Source organism: Oryctolagus cuniculus, chromosome 4 (assembly GCF_964237555.1).
Source record: "Oryctolagus cuniculus chromosome 4, mOryCun1.1, whole genome shotgun sequence".
NCBI classification, from domain to species: domain Eukaryota; kingdom Metazoa; phylum Chordata; class Mammalia; order Lagomorpha; family Leporidae; genus Oryctolagus; species Oryctolagus cuniculus.
The window spans coordinates 82,864,029-82,882,457 of NC_091435.1; the positions used below are offsets into that span (position 1 = coordinate 82,864,029).

The 18,429-nt window shown below is 49.6% G+C and overlaps 1 protein-coding gene across 2 annotated transcripts; it reads right to left on the reverse strand.

Moving 5' to 3' along the window:
• Positions 1–2,228: 2,228 nt before the first annotated feature.
• TM4SF19 (transmembrane 4 L six family member 19) lies at positions 2,229–17,554 on the reverse strand. Of its 2 annotated transcripts, XM_008266720.4 has the most exons (6): positions 16,302–17,554; positions 14,687–14,828; positions 7,117–7,297; positions 6,660–6,737; positions 4,445–4,614; positions 2,229–4,148 (listed from the first exon to the last, which is right to left on the reverse strand). In XM_008266720.4, the coding sequence occupies exons 3-6, from the start codon at positions 7,294–7,296 to the stop codon at positions 3,965–3,967; spliced, it is 612 nt and encodes a 203-aa protein (XP_008264942.2). In that variant the 5' UTR covers position 7,297; positions 14,687–14,828; positions 16,302–17,554; the 3' UTR covers positions 2,229–3,964. The 2 variants fall into 2 exon arrangements, with proteins under 2 accessions (XP_008264942.2, XP_069928400.1); XM_070072299.1 differs by lacking the exons at positions 14,687–14,828; positions 16,302–17,554 and adding an exon at positions 11,551–11,723.
• Positions 17,555–18,429: the final 875 nt, after the last annotated feature.

The window sequence follows — 18,429 nt, forward strand, 5'->3', positions numbered from 1 at the left end:
CTACTAGTTAACAGCTCCCAGAACTTGCTTCTGTAAGATACAAAATAGATAGTTGCTATACTTTTGCGAGTTCCAGTAGAGACTAATTGTACCGGTTTGGGGTCTTAGTTTACAAAGTACCTTCTTGATAATATGTCCAGATTGGTCTCCCTGACACCAATAAACTGCCCCAACCTCGCCTTCCCAGTCCACCCCTTCCAACTGCCCCCAGAGTGGCTTTCCTTTGCCACTGTTCTGCCCGAAATCATTCAGTAGCTCCGTGTGGCTATTCCCACACTTCTCTGCTCATAAATAAGATTGTGATCTGGCCTGTGCTGGGGCACACACCCAAGTACACACCTCGCACCAGCTCAGTGTAGCCTCAACCTCATGGACTCAGCAGCATGCCCCTCTCTGGGTGAGCTGTGCATCCACAGACGAGCCCAGATTCTATCTGGCACTGAAGCCCAGTGTCTCTTTGGGCTGTGCAGTATGTTTTCTCCTTGCTGTTTAGCCAGCCATAACAAGAAGAAGAGGAAGAAGAAAAAGAACCATACCACTAAGAAGACGACTTTCCCTGACTTTTATGATTTCTTCAATCATGTTTCTCTCACCCTATCTACTGCAGCCCATCAAAAAACACTATTTGATACATAATTCAATTCAACAAACATTTAATTTACTATCTGTGCTGGGGCTAGGTAAACAAAAATGAACAAAGCTAAGGCCTTGCCTTAAAAGATGGACAGAGTTGGCTGGGAGCAATGGACTAAGCCAGTTTTTACTACAGCGCCACTTGGTATAACGGTAGGAGCAGGGTGGTACAGAGGTGAAGGGAAGCACTGGATTGTGTACCTGAGTTGTACAATTTGTATAATTATGTAATTATATCAATGTAATAGCGATTGACAGCATACAATATATAACAATATGCACTCTTGTGAGGATATCTACCCCTGAAATAGAGTTGAGAAGTTGTAGCAAAAACTGTGATCCTTATAGTTTTTCTCCCCTTGCAATTTTCCTGGGAACAGGCTTTTATTTGCTTCCCCTGAATTTTAAAAAAATTTGCAACAATCTGAAACGTAGGGAACACAGGAACATTTTTCCCCTAAACCATTTGACTGAATTTTGCTAAGCCTATCACCTCCAGTGCTTTTGTGTTTCCTGCCACAAGGACATTCTCCTACTTAACAAGACTACAACCATCAAAATTAGGAATGTAATACAGATGTGTTCCTATCGTGTAATGTTCACTTCCGTTGGAAGATCGCCCACTGCCCCAGTTGTGGCACAGAAGAAGAGTCCAGTCCATGAGTGTGTGCTGGATTGAGTACCTCATTCATCTTCTGAACCACACTGGTGGACACCACGTCCATGAGAAATGCCCTTATCTTCCAAACACCTGCACTCCAAGCTGAGAGCTGAAGGGCAACCTGTCCTGAAGACGGGCCTGGCTCTCTCTGGCCAGGATTATGAATAAGCAATTATGGCCGTCACCCCAGGATGATATTCAAGAAGGCACACACGAGGTACAAGACAGCTTTTCATATTAACAAAATATTTCCATAACATTATCCTGGTGAACAGATTAGTGTCGAGCCCAGCACCCTGGGTGGAAGCCAAGACAGGAACCAGACACAGTGTTTTGGGGGAAAAGGAAAACAGAGAGGGGACGGAGAGCCATAGGGCCCAGAACAGAATGAATCCAGAACTTCTTCCCTCCAATCCCCTCCCCTCCTTGCCCCATTGCCTCTCCAAGGCCCTTCTCCCGTCCCTCCTCTTCCAGTCCCTTATGTTAAACTGTGAAGAAGGTAAGTGAGCTGTCTGAGCAGATAAGAGCATCTCTAGGAGTCAGGATGTTGCACCTCTACCTGTGGAACTGCACTTCAAAATTAGGGAGGGCTCTGTCAGTTTCATCCCCAACTTCCATTTTTATTTATTTATTTGTTTGCTTGAGAGGCAGCAAGAGGCAGAAAGAGAGGGCAAGTCCCCACCTGCTGGTTCACTCCCCAAATGTCCCTAATGGCCAGGGCTGAGCCAGAACTGTAATAGGAACCCAGTCCAAGCCTCCTACCCCAGACTTGGAGGAACCCAACAACTTGAGCCATCACTGTGCCTCCCAGGGTCTGCATCAGCAGGAAACCGCCATCAGAGCTGGGAATCAAAGCCATGTACTCTCACGTGGGACAGATAAACAGCACCTTAAAGGCCAGGCTGAACCCCACCAATGCTCAACTTCCATTGCTGAGCTTGTGTGCTTGGAGATCTATTTATTTTTTTATTTTTTTATTTTTTACAGGCAGAGTGGACGGTGAGAGAGACAGAGAGAAAGATCTTCCTTTGCCGTTGGTTCACCCTCCAATAGCTGCCATGGCCGGCCGGCGCACCGCACTGATCCAAAGGCAGGAGCCAGGTGCTTCTCCTGGCCTCCCATGGGGTGCAGGGCCCTAGCACTTGGGCCATCCTCCACTGCACTCCCTGGCTACAGCAGAGAGCTGGCCTAGAAGAGGGGCAACCGGGACAGAATCCGGTGCCCCGACCGGGACTAGAACCTGGTGTGCTGGCGCCGCAGGCGGAGGATTAGCCTAGTGAGCCGCAGTGCCGGCCTCTTGGAAATCTAGAAGTGCCAGCAGCCAGCTGTAGGCAGAGTCACCCTACAGGTACAGATTCCGCAGGTGAGAACAACCGGCCTCTCTGAGGCAGAGTCTTTGAAACCCTATCAGACTTTGCAGTAACACCAGTCTGAGATTCCTCAAAGGATGGAGGCAAAAGTCAGCTCTCCACTGTGGATCGTCTTGGTGCCGAGGATGAACCCTCCTCACCCGGGGTCCTGCTGAGCCTTGGAAGCGGGGACTGAGTCGGCATGAAGAGTGAGGACCTGGTTACTGTGTGTGAGTGTGCATGCATCCGTATGTGCAAGCCTCACATATCCAAAACTAGGTAGAAATCGTCCTTAAATTCTCCACTAATTGTGAGAAGGTGGCAGTCCTTCTTCCTGCAGGGGGAGCTTTTATGGATCAGGCCTGTCCCAGCCACGACCCTGAAACTAAATCAGCCAACAGGGATATATGAGACATACACAGGCAATGCCTACTGGACACTATACATGGACTTCAAGACTTCCTCGGCTCCTTCTGTCCCTGACAGCTGTGTCTGGTACCTCTCCACTCTGGCCACCTTTGCAACCACGACATGCATGGCAGGACCAGGCACATAGTAGGTACTCAGTGTATTCTGTGTATTGAATTCTACCGAACACTTGTGAAAACAACATTGGTGCATTCGTGAGCTAGGGTTGCCACACACAATGCCAGGGACTAAGTGGCCTAGACAATAGAAACTAATTTTTTTTCACAGTTCTAGAGGCTGGAAGATCAAGATGCCTGCAGGCTGGGTTTCCACTGAGGTCTCATTCCTTGGCTTGCAGATGGCTGCTCATGGCCATCTGATCGGATATGTCTTCATCCTGTTATATGGATGTCCGTTCCATTGGACCACGGTTGCCCTCTTATGACTTCACTGAACCTTCATTACCGCCCTGGCAGCCTTGTCTCCAAGTGGAGTCACACTGGGGCTTAGGGCTTTAACCCTTGACTTCCTGGGAAAACACAATTCAGTTCATAATAACTGATGAACTTGACTTGACCCTAACCTGGCTGTGTGCTTTTGCGTAGCAAGTCTGTTGCCTTCTGGGAGCCGCAGCTTCTCCATCTGTAACATGTGGCCAATTTTCTTGGGGTTGTCAAGTGGCAGAAATGACATCACACTCAGGACCCTTTCGGCACTGTAAGTTCCTACACAACCATAACGGCGGATTCCGCCTCCCATTAGTGTATCATCTGAGAGTTCTGCAATCACTCCACTCCACTGTTGAGATTACAGGAATCCCTGAAGGGGAAGTTTGTTCACAGTTCATGTCCACGCCTTGCTGCGAGAGGTCAAGGCCGCTCATGAGGCACCCATGCGGGTGAAGGGGCTTTACCTATTGCTTCTCACAGAGGCTGCACAAGAGGCCCAGGAGGCTGTTGATGAAGTGAATGACCCCCAGGAGAAGCTGCAGGAGGCTGATGCACAGCAGGGTGGAGAAGAAGGACACATGCCAAACCACAGCTTCAGAGGGCTCCAGGCACACAGAGCTCCACAGCGAGCGGTCGTACAGGTAGTTCCTGTTCCCAGAAACAAGGCGGTCAGAGGTTGGGGAATAAGCCAGGGAAACCAAGCAAGCAACTTCAACCTCACTTGAAAGCTGGGACCTCTGCAAGCTCAGCTCATAGGACTGGATTCCCTTCTGTTTTTGAGCATCTAAGGAGCAGGTTGCCAGAATATGTGACCATATTGTGCATTCTCTCTCTCTCTCTCTCTCTCTCGCTCTCTCTTGCTCTCGCTCTTCCTCCCTCCCCTCTATGTGTGTGAAAGAGACAGAGAGAGAGAAGACTGCAAATCCAAGTGTCCATCCATTTACCGGTTAGGCAGGTCTTTGAAAGGGTAACCATATGTCCAAGCTTGTGTCTGATTGAGGGACGAGACATCGAACATGCAAAATGGGCCGTCCTTCAGGGCTACTCCAGAAGTGAGAAAGCAAACCAAGGCTCCAAGCAAAGCCAGGCCGCTCGATAGCAGGGCAGCAAGCATCTGCAGAGGGAGGAGGAAGCAGCGAGCTGAGCCTGGTGCGGCCGGGTGACTTATGGGGCGAGCCGGGCAAGGGTTTCCTCTCATTCTGTAACAGGGGGATAATGGCACCTGCTTTAAAGCATGACCCAGGTTGGGTGGCTGATGGGGGGAGGGAGGTCCTGGGTGCAGCCAGGAAGGAGAGAGGAGAAAGGCTCCAGAGAGTGGACCCGTGGCTCTGGGCCTGGATCCCCCTGCCTCAACACACTTTTCAGGGCTTCTCAAGAGGGCAGCGAAAACCTCTCTGGACACAGCCCACAGTCATCACCCCCTGGGGTAAAGGCTCAGCGTGGCAGTCACACGCCCACCTCGGATTCTCTTAGCAGTTTTTAAAATATTAAGCTCCCCATTTCTGATTCCTCTCCTTCTCAAATCAAACATGGGGCGAGGGCGGGGGCAGAGGGGCGGCACTGTGGCACAACAGGTTAAGCTGCCACTGTATGCAGTGCCAGCATCCCATATGGGCACTGGTTTGAGTCCCAGCTGCTGCACTTCAGACCCAACTCCCTGCCAATGCGCCTGGGAAAGCAGTGGAGGATGGTCCAAGTCCTTGGGCCCCTACACCTGTGTAGGGAGACCCAAATGAAGCTCCTGGCTCCTGGCTTCGGCCTGGCCCAGCCCTGGAAGTTGTGGCCATTTGGGGAGTGAACCAGCAGATTGGAGATAGTTCTCTCTCTGTGTTTCTTTCTCTCTCTGTAATTCTGACTTACATTTAAATACATCTTAAAAAAATAAACGGAAGGATATTGAGGGGCAGGAGTAGAGAAGGAGGGAAAAAGAGAAAAATTGCAGCCAAACTCTGAAATGACTCCAGTTCCATCTTGTCTTTATCCAGCCTAGAGTGCCTTTATTTATGATTCTCTGCTCTGCTCTGCCTGCTCCCTCCCAAAAAATAACAATGAGTGTCCTGGCAGGTGTTTAGCCCACTTTGTCACTGGCTTCTTTCTCAGGATACTAGATTTTTTTTTTCCTTCCTTCCTAAGCAATATGTATGTTAACAATTTGAAGAAAGCCTGTAGAGAATTTTTTCTACAGAGTCATCATGTCATGTCCCCACTAATGCGAAGCTGGACTGAAGTGTGGCAGGGACCAGAGAAAGCTGTGACGTGAGTTTGAACTCCTAAGTTAAAAGAGTCAGGGTGACTTAGTCTGACAGGAGCCTGGGGCAGCCTTCTCAAAACGTGGTCCCCGGGAACTTGTTTCAGTGCAAGTTTTCCTGTTCACCCCAGATCTCCTGAATCAGAACTCTGGGGGTGGGGCCCAGAAACCTGGGCTTTGGCAAACTCTGCAGAGAATCCTGATGCACACTCAAGTAGAAGAACCACCCTCCTAGGGGAACCCCAGACTGAACAGAAAGCAGATCGTGAATGAAATGCATGGGTGTTTCTAGTTAACCTTTCAACATGTAACTGACTCAGAGGGGTTCTCGGTATGTCGGCTGTGGGTATCAGAACAGGCTGTAGAGTTCACATAAGGAAGCTACAGCTTCATGTTTGAGACTGACATGAATCTCACACACACACACACACACACACACACACACTGAATTTATATAGATGCTGCTGTAATTAATAAAGTGCAAGTTTATTCCGGGCCTCACTTTCATTATCTCTGAAATAGAAGGGTTGATCAGAATCCAGTGATTGGATGATCTCTGGGAAACTTTCCAGCTCTAGGAAAATGCTCATCCAAACAGCCAGGCAATTCTCCATCAAGGACATGTGATTACTGTGTGCGTAACTCATGTCCACATTGTTCCTTATGTGTGTATGGACACCTGCAGTTCACTAAGCACTTACTCCCTCGACTTGATCATCTCCCATTTTACAGATGAGACACGAGGCTGGAAAAGTTAGAGCAACTTGTCCAAGAGCTGAGAGCCATGGGGGGCATGGCCAGGGCCTGACATCAGGCCTTGAGGCCGTAACTGCCTCTCGCCCTCTCTGCCAGGAAAGCAGCAGGCTGTGGGGGCCACTCTAGGGGTCAGCAGAGTAGGGTCCCGCACTTACGTTTCGACAGGGCCCACTCTTACTGAAGCAGCCGGCCCTCCAGCCCATCGAGGAGATAAGGGTAGCTGCCGCAAAGACCTGGAGACAAGAGAAGACTGTTCAGAAGACCCTGGGCAATCGGTGTTTGTGCCTGTTTCCAGCTGCTGCCCATGGCCGTTGAAATAGACTTGCTGAACTCTATGGTCCTGTTGGCTTTGACCTCTGGGACCCAATTTTGCATGATGAGCCTAATCTGACTCAGGATGCTCAAGTTCACGCCCAGCCTACCTACTCCCAAGCTAAAAACCCCACGACCCTTGACAAGTCTTCCTACTCCTTGGAGCTTCTAGGGACCCCAAATCAGCTTGTGAGAACAGGCTTTTACAAAGGAATCCGTACACTCCCTGCCTACCAACGCCCCACCCCACCCCTGGAGACCACTTCGGGCACTCACACCCAGGGAACCCCAGACACTTACCATGAGGCCTCCTCCCCAGAGCCCAGAGCCCAGCATGGCATGCCTGCCAATGAGGCCCCTCCGCAGGTAGGTCACATCCCAGTTCGGAAAGAGGAGAGCCAGGTTGGCCCCAGCGGCAAACAGGGCTGCAGACCCGAGGCTCAGTCCCAGGATGCGGGAGCAGGTCCGTGTGCAGGCCATCCTGCAGGGAGAGGACAGTGCCCTGGAACTCACAGAAAGGGAGTCACGGTGGGTCGGGCTTGGGGTTGGGGTGGGAGTGGGGGCAGGGAAACCCTAGAAGCACACGGTGGGATGGGGAAAACACACTACAGAAATTGTCACTTCTAAGAGTCGGACCAAGGAGAGCCCAGGAGCTTGCTTAAAAACACTGCCTTTTGGGCCCGGCACCGTGGCTCACTTGGCTAATCCTCCAAGTGGGGAGGCGCCGGGTTGTAGTCCCGGTTGCTCCTCTTCCAGTCCAGCTCTCTGCTGTGGCCCGGGAAGGCAGTGGAGCATGACCCAGGTGCTTGGGCCTCTGCACCCGCATGGGAGACCAGGAGGAAGCACCTGGCTCCTGGCTTCGGATCGGCACAGCGCACTGGCCATGGTGGCCATTTGGGGGTGACCCAGTGGAAGGAAGACCTTTCTCTCTGTCTCTCTCTCTCTCACTGTCTGTACCTCTACCTGTCAAAAAAATAAATAAATAAATCTAAAAAAAAAATCTGCCTTTAATGAATCTTTCCCAGTGACCTGGAATGAACTGCTTAGTCTTCTGCCAGCTCTCACATACACACAATCCACATCATTGGAGCCTCTATTACAACCAATGATGATTTCTATTCAGTGAAGAAAATTTTCTACAGATTTCATCATGATGTCCACTATTACCACTTCTATTAAGCATTGCACAGGAGGGGCTGGCGCTGTGGCATAGCAGGTAAAACTGCCGCCTGCAGTGCCAGCATCCTATATGGGCACCAGTTTGAGTCCCAGTTGATCCACTTCCGATCCAGCTCTCTGCTATGGCCTGGGAAAGCAGTGGAAGATGGCCCAAATCCTTGGGCCCCCACACCCACATGGGAGACTCGGAAGACGCTCCAGGCTTCTGGCTTCAGATTGGCTCAGCTCTGGCCATTGTGGCCTTTTGCAGAGTGAACCAGTGGATGGAAGACCTCTCTCTCTCTCTCTCTTTCTCTCTCTCTCTGCCTCTGCCTCTGCTTCTCTGTTACTCTGCCTTTCAAGTAAATAAACAAATCTTTAAATATTGCACAAGAAGTCCTACCTACTATAAAGAGAAGTAAAAGTCATACAGATAGAAATGAAGGAAGTAACACTGTCATTATCCACAATTTGCTCACATGTGTACAAAATCCTAAGCAGTCTATCAAAAAGATACCAGAACTAATAGGTGAGTTTAGCACGGTCATGAATTAAAGGTTAGTATACATTTTTTCTATATTCTTATATACAAGCAATGACACATTGAAAATTAGAAAGAGAACATCTAGGAGGTGGGCATTTGGCTCAGTGGTCAAGACACTGCTCCGGATGCTTGCATTCCGATTCCACCTTCCCGCCACTGCAGCCTGGATGATGGGTGCTGCTGGTGATGCCTCAAGTACTTGGGTTCCTTCCAGCCACTTGGGAGACCTTGCCTGGGTTCCCAGCTCCCAGCTTCCATCTGGCAAAGTCTGGGCCACTGTGGGCATTTGGAGAGAAAACCAGCAGACGGGAGCTCTGCCTCTCAAGCAAATTAAAAATATATATAACATTTATAATGCATGAAATATAAATACTTATGGATAAATTTAACAATATGTGTAAGACCTGTATATTAAGAATTAAAAGCATTGCTAAGAAAAATTAAAGACCCACTAAATGGAGAGGTACACCATGTCTGTGGGTCAGAAGACTCAATATCATTAACAGGTCAAATCTGAAATTGACATATAGATCTAAACAATCCTAGTCAAAATCCTAGCAGGGTTATGTTGTAGAAATTGACAGGCTGAACCTAAATGTATATGGAAATGCAAAAGACCTAGATTGACCAAAATATTTTTTTAAAAGAAGAATGTGGAGGGCTTTCACCAAGTCTTGCTACATGCTGTGGCATAGTCAGGCCACCGTCTGTAGTGCTAATGTCCTATATGGGCGCAGATTCGAGTCCCTGCTGCTCTGCTTCCCATCCAGCTCCCTCCTAATGCACCTGGGAAAGCACCAGGTGCTAATGCTTGGGCCCCTTCACCCATGTGGGAGATCTGGAAGAAGCTCCTGGCTCCTGGCTTCAGCCTGGCTCAGTCCTCGCTGTTGTGGCCATTTAGGGAGTGAACCAGCAGATGGAAGCCCCTCCCCCCACTTCCTCTCTCTCTGTGACTCTGCCTTTCAAATGAACAATTAGGGCCGGCGCTGCGGCTCACTAGGCTAACCCTCCGCCTTGCGGCGCTGGCACACCAGGTTCTAGTCCCGGTTGGGGCGCCAGATTCTGTCCTGGTTGTCCCTCTTCCAGGCCAGCTCTCTGCTGTGGCCAGGGAGTGCAGCGGAGGATGGCCCAAGTCCTTGGGCCCTGCATCTCCCCATGGGAGACCAGGATAAGTACCTGGCTCCTGCCATCAGATCAGCGCAGTGCGCCAGCCGTGGCAGCCATTGGAGGGTAAACCAACGGCAAAAAGGAAGACCTTTCTCTTTGTCTCTCTCTCTCACTGTCCACTCTGCCTGTCAAAAAATTTTTTAAAAAATTAAAAAAAAATAAACAATTAAAAAAAAAAAAGCAAGTCTTACTATAAAACTGCAATAATTAAGACAGTGAGGTCATGACTTAAAAAAAAGACATACAGGGGCTGGCAGTGCCAGCATCCCTTATGGGTGCCAGTTCGAGTCCCGACTGCTCCACTTCTGATCCAGCTCTCTGCTGTGGCCTGGGAAAGCAGTGGAGGATGGCCCAAGTCCTTGGGCCCCTGTACCCGTATGGGAGACCCAGAAGAAGCTCCTGGCTTCGGATTGGTGCAGCTCTGGCCATTGCAGCCAGTTGGGGAGTGAGCCAGCGGATGGAAAACCTCTTTCTCTCTCTCTCTCTTTGCCTCTCCTTCTCTCTGTGTGTAACTCTGACTTTCAAATAAAAAAAAAACTTAAAAAAAAAGACATATAGATTTGTAGAACAAACTAAAGATTCCAGAAACAGACCTACATACATATGATAAATGATTTTTCAAAAAGATGGTAATTCAGTAGGGAAAGAATAGTCTTTTCAACAGATGATGTTGGAACAATATGTATATAATACATTATCCCATATTAAAATATTAGTTTGAAATGGACCACAAATCTAAAATTAATAAAATTTCTAGAAGAAAACAAAGGAAAAAATTAGGACTCTTGGTTAGAGTTTATTTTATAAATAAAAGGTACAAGGTACAACCCCATTATATATATTACAAAAGATATGTTGGACTACTTCAAAATCTAAAATCTTCAGAAGACACCATTAAGGAAATTAAAAGGGAGGAGGGATTGTGGTCATCCGGGACACCTCATTGCCTTCAGCTCCTGCTCCTAGGGCTACAGTCTGTCCAGACACAGAGCACCAAAATCAGCCCCCAACCATACCCCGTCCCCATCCCGCCAATCTCTTCCATGGAAAAGGTTCCTATCAGGAAAGTCTTAGGAGAGAAACTAAAAGTGATGGACATACAGAGGGAAGGTCAAGATCTTGAGTGTGGCTACTAGGACGAGTAAGTGTAGGGCACACGGCCCGGACCGGCGCTGCTCTCACAGTCTGAGGGGCTGTGGCTCAGTAAGGGTTCCACTTCCTCTGTAAATCACAACATTCTGAGACAGACTGGCAAAGGGTTTGGCTAACCTGGTGTCTAAAAAGAAGCAGCAGCCCTAAGCCGGCTGTGGGGGAGGTCCTCCTCCCAACCCAAGACCCTGGCTGGGCGCACGCATCATGCGGGCAGCGAGAGGCGTGCGGGGCGACCTCAGAGGCAGGAAGATTGTCAGGTCCCCGTGTGTCTGTTCACAGCCTGGGCTGCTGAGCTGGCCTCCCTATCATTCCCTCAGACATAAGGAAGTGACGCCTGGGGCTGGGGTCACAGAGGTGGCAAAGATACGATCCCTTTTCTTAAGGAACTTAAAGCCTATTGAGGAAGCCGCCAATGCAACAAAGCAAGGATAGAAAATTTGATGAGGGCCAAGCAGAGGGCGGAGACACCTAACCTGAGCCTGCCATGGCGAGGTAAAACCTCCTGGAGGGAGTGCTGTCCACGTAGAACCCTGCCTGGCCGCGGGACACTGGGCAGCGACGGGTCCTCTAGCTGTGTGCCACGTCGGAGGTGACCTGTCCACGGTCACGCAGCTGCTTGGTGGCAGGGCCTGGGCTTGGACGTTTGCGCTGGTCACCGCCAGCCCCTGCTGCTCCCCGCCTGCCTCCTCCTGGGCCCCTTCACAGCAGCTCACCTGTCTCCAGTAGTAGCCAACGTCCGCATGCGAGAACCGGCGCCTGGCGAGGCCCTCTGAGGGCCGGCTGCTCACGGTGTTTGTTCCGGAAGCCGGGGAGGGAGGCTCGGTATATAGGCAGAGGTCACCCAGGCCCGTGCGCGTGTGCGTGCGTGAGTGGGCGCTCCCACACCACTGCCCACAGGCCTCCATGGAAGGAGCTTCCTCTCCTGGACAGCTCCCTGCTGATGACCCACCCTGGGCTCATCTTCATGTGACTCGGAGGAAGGAAATGGGAGCCAAGCGGCCTCAGTGAATCACTGGAGCGCCCTGAAAGCACACCCGGTGCTTCCTCGAAGCCACGTGGCTCCCAGCCTCGGCTGCCTCACCCCGCGCAGTGCAGCCTCTTGGGAGAAGAGCGCGCAGCAGAGCAGCCTCTGTCCTTGTCACCCGCCTTGCGCTGCCACGCTCTGGCTGGGTGTGCAACCGTCTGGCTTATTCAGTCACAGCCCAGGCCAATGTCGTCTCGCGCCCCAGTCAAGCCAAAGTTCTGCCGGCTCCCTGGTGGTCCGTGCCGGGGAGACCCAGCACTTCTCTGGATAAGCTCCTCTTCAGATCAGCTCCAACATCGCCAGGAAATTCTTCCCTGATTTCCTCATTCAGAGTGCGGCCCTTCTTCCTCTGTGCTCTCATGGGGCAAGATTTTGTAAACATGTATATGACATGCAGTAAACTGCATACAATTAATTATAAAATCTGATGACTTCTTCCATGCACACCCAGTTGGACACCACACAGATTGACACAAAACATCCCCAAATCCCCAGAAGTCTCCACTGTGTCTCTTCTGTCATTATCCACTATCTGCAGTGTTGATTTCTATCGGGGCTTTTCTTTTTTTTCTTTAAGATTTATTTTATGTATTTGAAGGAGTTACCGAGAGAGAGAGAGAGAATCTTCCATCTGCTGGTTCACTCCCCAAAAGGCTGCAAAGGCAAGAGCTGAGCCAATCTGAAGTCAGTTACACAGAGGAGGGAAGAGGAGAGGAGAGGAGAAGAAGAGAGAGAGAGAGAGAGAGAGACAGAGACAGAGACAGAGACAGAGACAGAGAGGTCTTCCATCCGCTGGTTCACTCCCCAGTTGGCTGCAACAGCCAGAGCTGCGCCGATCCGAAGCCAGGAGCCTCCTCTGGGTCTCCCACGCGGGTGCAGGGGCCCAAGGGCCATCTTCCACTGCTTTCCCAGGCCATAGCTGAGAGCTGGATTGGAAGTGGAGCAGCCGGGTCTCCAACCAGCACCCATACAGGATGTAGGCGCTTCAGGCCAGGGCGTTAACTCGCTGCGCCACAGCACTGGCCCAAATAAAATAAATCTTTTAAAAAATACTCTATTTGTGAGATTCATCCATCCTATATCTTGGGGTTTTTTTTCTTTTTCTTTTTTTGACAGGCAGAGTGGACAGTGAGAGAGAGAGAGACAGAGAGAAAGGTCTTTCTTTTACCGTTGGTTCACCCTCTAATGGCCGCTGCGGCCGGCGTGCTTCAGCCAGCACACCGCGCCAATCCGAAGCCAGGAGCCAGCTGCTTCTCCTGGTCTCCCATGGGGTGCAGGGCCCAAGCACCTGGGCCATCCTCTGCTGCCCTCTCAGGCCACAGCAGAGAGCTGGACTGAAAGAGGAGCAACCGGGACAGAATCCGGCGCCCCGACCAGGACTACAACCCAGGGTGCCAGCACTGCAGGCGGAGGATTAGCCTATTGAGCCGAGGTGCCTGCCGGGTTATTTTTTTTTTTCTATTGAATATTATTCCATTGTATGACTCTATTACAATTTACTCTTGATGGATATTTAGAATATTTTCAATTTTTGTTCATTATAAACAATGCTTCTGTGAATACTCTTACCTACATATTCTGAAGGAACTATGCACTAATTTTCTAGGAATTATACGTAGGGTAGGATTGCTGGGTCATAGGGTAGATGAATAATTTTGGTAAAAATTGCCACACAGTTTCCTGAAGGGATTCTGCCAATTCACACTCCCATCAGCAGTATATGAAACTTCTGGTTTTTCCACATCCTTCCTCCCAAGCACTCTTAATTTTAGGCACTGTGGCGGGGGTTTGGTGGTTTACTCTATGTGGTTTTAACTCGCATTTTCTTGATGAGTAAGCACCTTTTTGTATACTTATTGACCATTTGGAGATGCTCTTTGGAGAAGCTCCTATTCACATCTGTTGCCCTTTTTTTTTTTTTTATTAGTTGTCTTTTTCTTACTGGCTTATAGGAGTTCACTGTAACTCCAGGAGTTGACACTGCCGTGGCTTGAACAAGAGTTGGCTCACCAGCCTCATGCAGACAGTTGAACCCTGAAGTCTCATGTTGGCAGTTAATGGACTAAGGATAAAGGCTGACGGATTAGGGGTGGAGACTTGATTTAACTGTGGTGGTCCACTCAGTGGGGGGTCTGTAGGTCACTGGGGGCTTGGCCTTTGAAAGGTAGTTCTCATGAGAGGGCTGCTTATCGAAGCTGAGTCCAGCCTGCTTGCTGGCCCAAGTGCCGGTCCCTCTGCACGTGTCCACCATCACCAGTCTCTGCCAGACGCCAGCCTACTGAGGCCACTGTAAGCCCAAATAACCCTTCTTAGTTGCTTCTCTTGGATTTTTTTTTTTTAAAGATTTATTTATTTTATTTGAAAGGCAGAGTTACAGAGAGGCAGAGGCAGAGAGCAGTCTTCCATCCGCTGGTTCACTCCCCAGTTGCCTCAAAAGCCAGAGCTGTGCCGATCCGAAGCCAGGAGCTTCTTCCAGAACTCCATTCAGGTCTCCCATGTGGGTGCAGGGGCCCAAGGACTTGGGCCATCTTCTACTGCTTTCCCAGGCCATAGCAGAGAGCTGGATCGGAAGTGGAGCAGCTGGGTCTCCAACCAGTGCCCATATGAGATGCCGGCACTGCAGGCGGCAGTTTACCTGCTATGCCAGTGTCGGCCCCTTGATACGGAGAACTTACACACATGCAGTATCAATGTTGACTTTTCCCTCTCTTAACCATGTATTGGGCAACGTGATTCATTTTCATCAAGATTTACTTATCAATCTATTTATTTACAGTCAATGCCTTAAGAAACCTTTGCCCAGTCCCCTCTGCATTTTAACTTACCTGTGTTCCTCATGTCCTCTCAGCCCCTAACCATGACAGCCTTGAGGGCACAGGCAGTCTCCTCTTCTGTCTGCTGGGTACACCCTGGACCCAGTGGAGAGCTTGGAACATGGCACGAGTCCAAACCACTTGATTCTTGATTCTGTTGGACGATGCAGTGACAACAAATAAGGATATCGAACTGTGTATTTCAGGAAATACACTTTCACCACAAAGAAATGATGAATATTGAGGAGATAGATATCTGCACCCTGATTTGGACACTACATATGTACCCATATGGAGAGGGAGAGAGGGGGAGGGGGGAGAGGGGGAGAGGGAGAGAGGAGGAGAGAGAGAGAAAGAGAGAGAATCTTCCAATCACTGGTTCATTGGTTGCAATGGCCCAGGCTGGGCCAGATCGAAGCCAGGAGCCAGGAGCTTCTTCTGTGTCTCCCATGTGGATGCAGGGGCCCAAGCACTTGGAGCCATCTTCTGCTGCTTTCTCAGACTCACTAGCAGGGAGCTGGACTGGATGTGGACCAGCTGGGATTCGAACTAGTGCCCATATGGGAAGCCAGCGTGGCTTTATACACTGCACCACAGCACAGGCTCCTATACGCAATGTATTGAAACATTGCATAGAACTCTGTAAGTATGTAAACTTTTATGCATCAACTTAAAAATAAAATAATTTTTAAAAATTCCTTGATTAATGAATTCATTCATGCACTGGATGAAGTTAGCACAGATTTTACCTCTAATAATGGAAATAAAAATTGCTGAGAAACCTCTTATTGCATATATATCAGAAGGGGCCATTACAATTGGAAATTACAGTGTAAGTGCATGTGCACATATATGTACTTCAAACTAAATCCGGTCAACAACCATGGATAAGCTCATTAAGCACGCAGTTTCCATTTTCATTGTAAACAATCTTCTTTCAGAGGCAGATGCTGTGGCACAGCAGCTTAAGCCACTGCCTGCAATGCTGGCATCCCTTAGTGGGCACCGGTTCGAGTCCCAGTTGCTCCACTTCTGATCCAGCTCCCTGCTAATTGCCTGAGAAAAGCAGCAGCAGGTGGCCCAAGTGCTTGGGCCCCTGCACCCACGTGGGAGACCCTGAGGAAGTTCCTGGCTCCTGGCTTTGGACCAGCCCAGCCCCAGCTGTTGTGGCCATTCGGGAAATGAACAAGCAGATGGAAGACCTCTATGTTTCTCTAACTATGCCTTTCAAATACATTTTTTTTTAAAAAAGAAACATTTATATTGTTTTTTTTTTTTTTTTTTTTTTTGACAGGCAGAGTGGACAGTGAGAGAGAGACAGAGAGAAAGGTCTTCTTTGCCATTGGTTCACCCTCCAATGGCTGCCGCGGCCGGCGCACCGCGCTGATCCGAAGCCAGGAGCCAGGTGCTTCTCCTGGTCTCCCATGCGGGTGCAGGGCCCAAGCACTTGGGCCATCCTCCACTGCACTCCCTGGCCACAGCAGAGAGCTGGCCTGGAAGAGGGGCAACCGGGACAGAATCTGGCGCCCCGACCAGGACTAGAACCCGGTGTGCCGGTGCCGCAGGCGGAGGATTAGCCTAGTGAGCTGCAGCACCGGCCTATATTCAGTTTCTAAAAGATACTTACAAATTATTTCACTGGATCCTTCCAATAGACCTGAAGCAAGGGAAAGAAATGGCAGGTTAGTCAGTTTGCACATAAAGATTGGAGCTCAGAGGATTTCGACCTGCTCACAGGGAGTGAGGAGGACGGGGAAAGGATCCCGCATCATCTGACTCTAGAGTACCACATAGTCATGCTTGAGAGGCTCTTTCCCCTACTCAGATTCCAACTATCTTAAGATATAAGAGTACTTCAAACCTTTTCTGGAAAAAAAAAAAAAAGAGAAGACAAGCTCAGGGCAGGCATGTAGCCTGCATCCCACACTGGAATACTGGGTGATTCCCAACTTCAGCTCTGGTTCTTGATTTCCAGCTTCCTGGTGATGCAGACTCTGGGAGACAGGGGTGATGACTCAAGTAACTGGATTCCTGTCACCCACATGGGGAAGCTGGATTGTCACTGGCTCCTGGGTTTGGCCCTGGCCCATCCTAGCCGTTGCAGGTATTTGGAGGGTAAACTATCTGATGGGTGCGCTTTTTACTGTCTCTGGCTCTCAAATAAATGAATTTAAGTTCATTTTGGTGCAAGAAAATTTTAAAACCAGTTTTCCCCACAAAACGTTTAAAGACCCCTCAAATGCATAGATTTCAGATTTTTTGGCACCAAAATTAACTATTAATTCCATTTTCCGTGAGCTTGTTACTGTACCATGTATTTCTGCTTGGAGACAGTACTGTGGTGCTTTGGCACCTGGTCATGGGTCTCAGTGCCTATTCTACATACCTCCCAGCTGTGCTGTGTGGACATGGGGAGGTTACTGAGACTTGGTCATCATCTGAGCCTATTTCTCATTTACAAAATGATGCCACCTCACAAGTTTATTCTGGGAATTAAATAAGATGCAAAATGCTCACAGTGGGTTAGTTGTCTCTACTTTTGGATCTCAGGTTAGCAAAAGGGATTTTATATGCAGTGTCTGAACCTCTGGTATTCAGGCAATAAGCAGATGGCTGATTGCCAGCTACCACTCAAGTTGCCAACCCAGCGGCTTCTCTAATGGCTGACACTCTCACATGGATGTCATTAAAGTGGTGCTTGGGAAACAAAAGTTCTGAAATCTGGCTTTAAGCCCTTGTAGTATCAAAGTTACTCTGGGACCAGTGGTGATGGCAGATATAAGCCTTTGCTCTTTAGCTAAATTTGTGCTAATTAACTCAATAAGTTTTACAAATAAGACACTTTAAAAAAAAAAAAGTTTAGGCCGGCACCGCAGCTCACTAGGCTAATCCTCCGCCTAGCGGCGCCGGCACACCGGGTTCTAGTCCCGGTTGGGGCGCCGGATTCTGTCCCGGTTGCCCCTCTTCCAGGCCAGCTCTCTGCTGTGGCCAGGGAGTGCAGTGGAGGATGGCCCAGGTGCTTGGGCCCTGCACCCCATGGGAGACCAGGAAAAGCACCTGGCTCCTGGCTCCTGCCATCGGATCAGCGTGGTATGCCGGCCGCAGCGCACCGACCGCGGCGGCCATTGGAGGGTGAACCAACGGCAAAGGAAGACCTTTCTGTCTCTCTCTCTCACTGTCCACTCTGCCTGTCAAAAAAAAAAAAAAAGTTTATTTTCATTTTATTTGAAGGCAGAGAGACAAAGATCTTCCATCCAGGGCTGACACTGTGGCGCAGCAGGTTAAAGCTACAGCCTGCAGTGCTGGCATCCTATATGGGTGCTGGTTCGAGTCCTGGCTGCTCCTCTTCCCATCCAGCTCTCTGCTATGGCCTTGGAAAGCAGAAGATGGCCCAAGTCCTTGGACCCCTGCACTCGGGTGGGAGACCCAGAGGAGGCTTCTGGTTCCTGGCTTCAGATGGGTGCAGCTCCGGCCGTTGCAGCCAATTGGGGAGTGAACCATCGGATGGAAGACCTCTCTCTCTCTCTGGCTCTTTCAAATAAGTAAAATACATCTTTTTTTTTTTTTTTTTTTTTTTTAATCTTCCATCTGCTAGTTCACTCCCCAAAAGCCCACAACATCCAGGGATGGGTCAGGCCAAAGCCAGGAGCCAGGAGCTCCATCTGGGTCTCTTGTATGAATGACAGGGACCCAAGTACTTGTCACTACTTGCTGCCTCTCAGGGTGCACATTAGCAGGGATCTAGAATGGAAGCA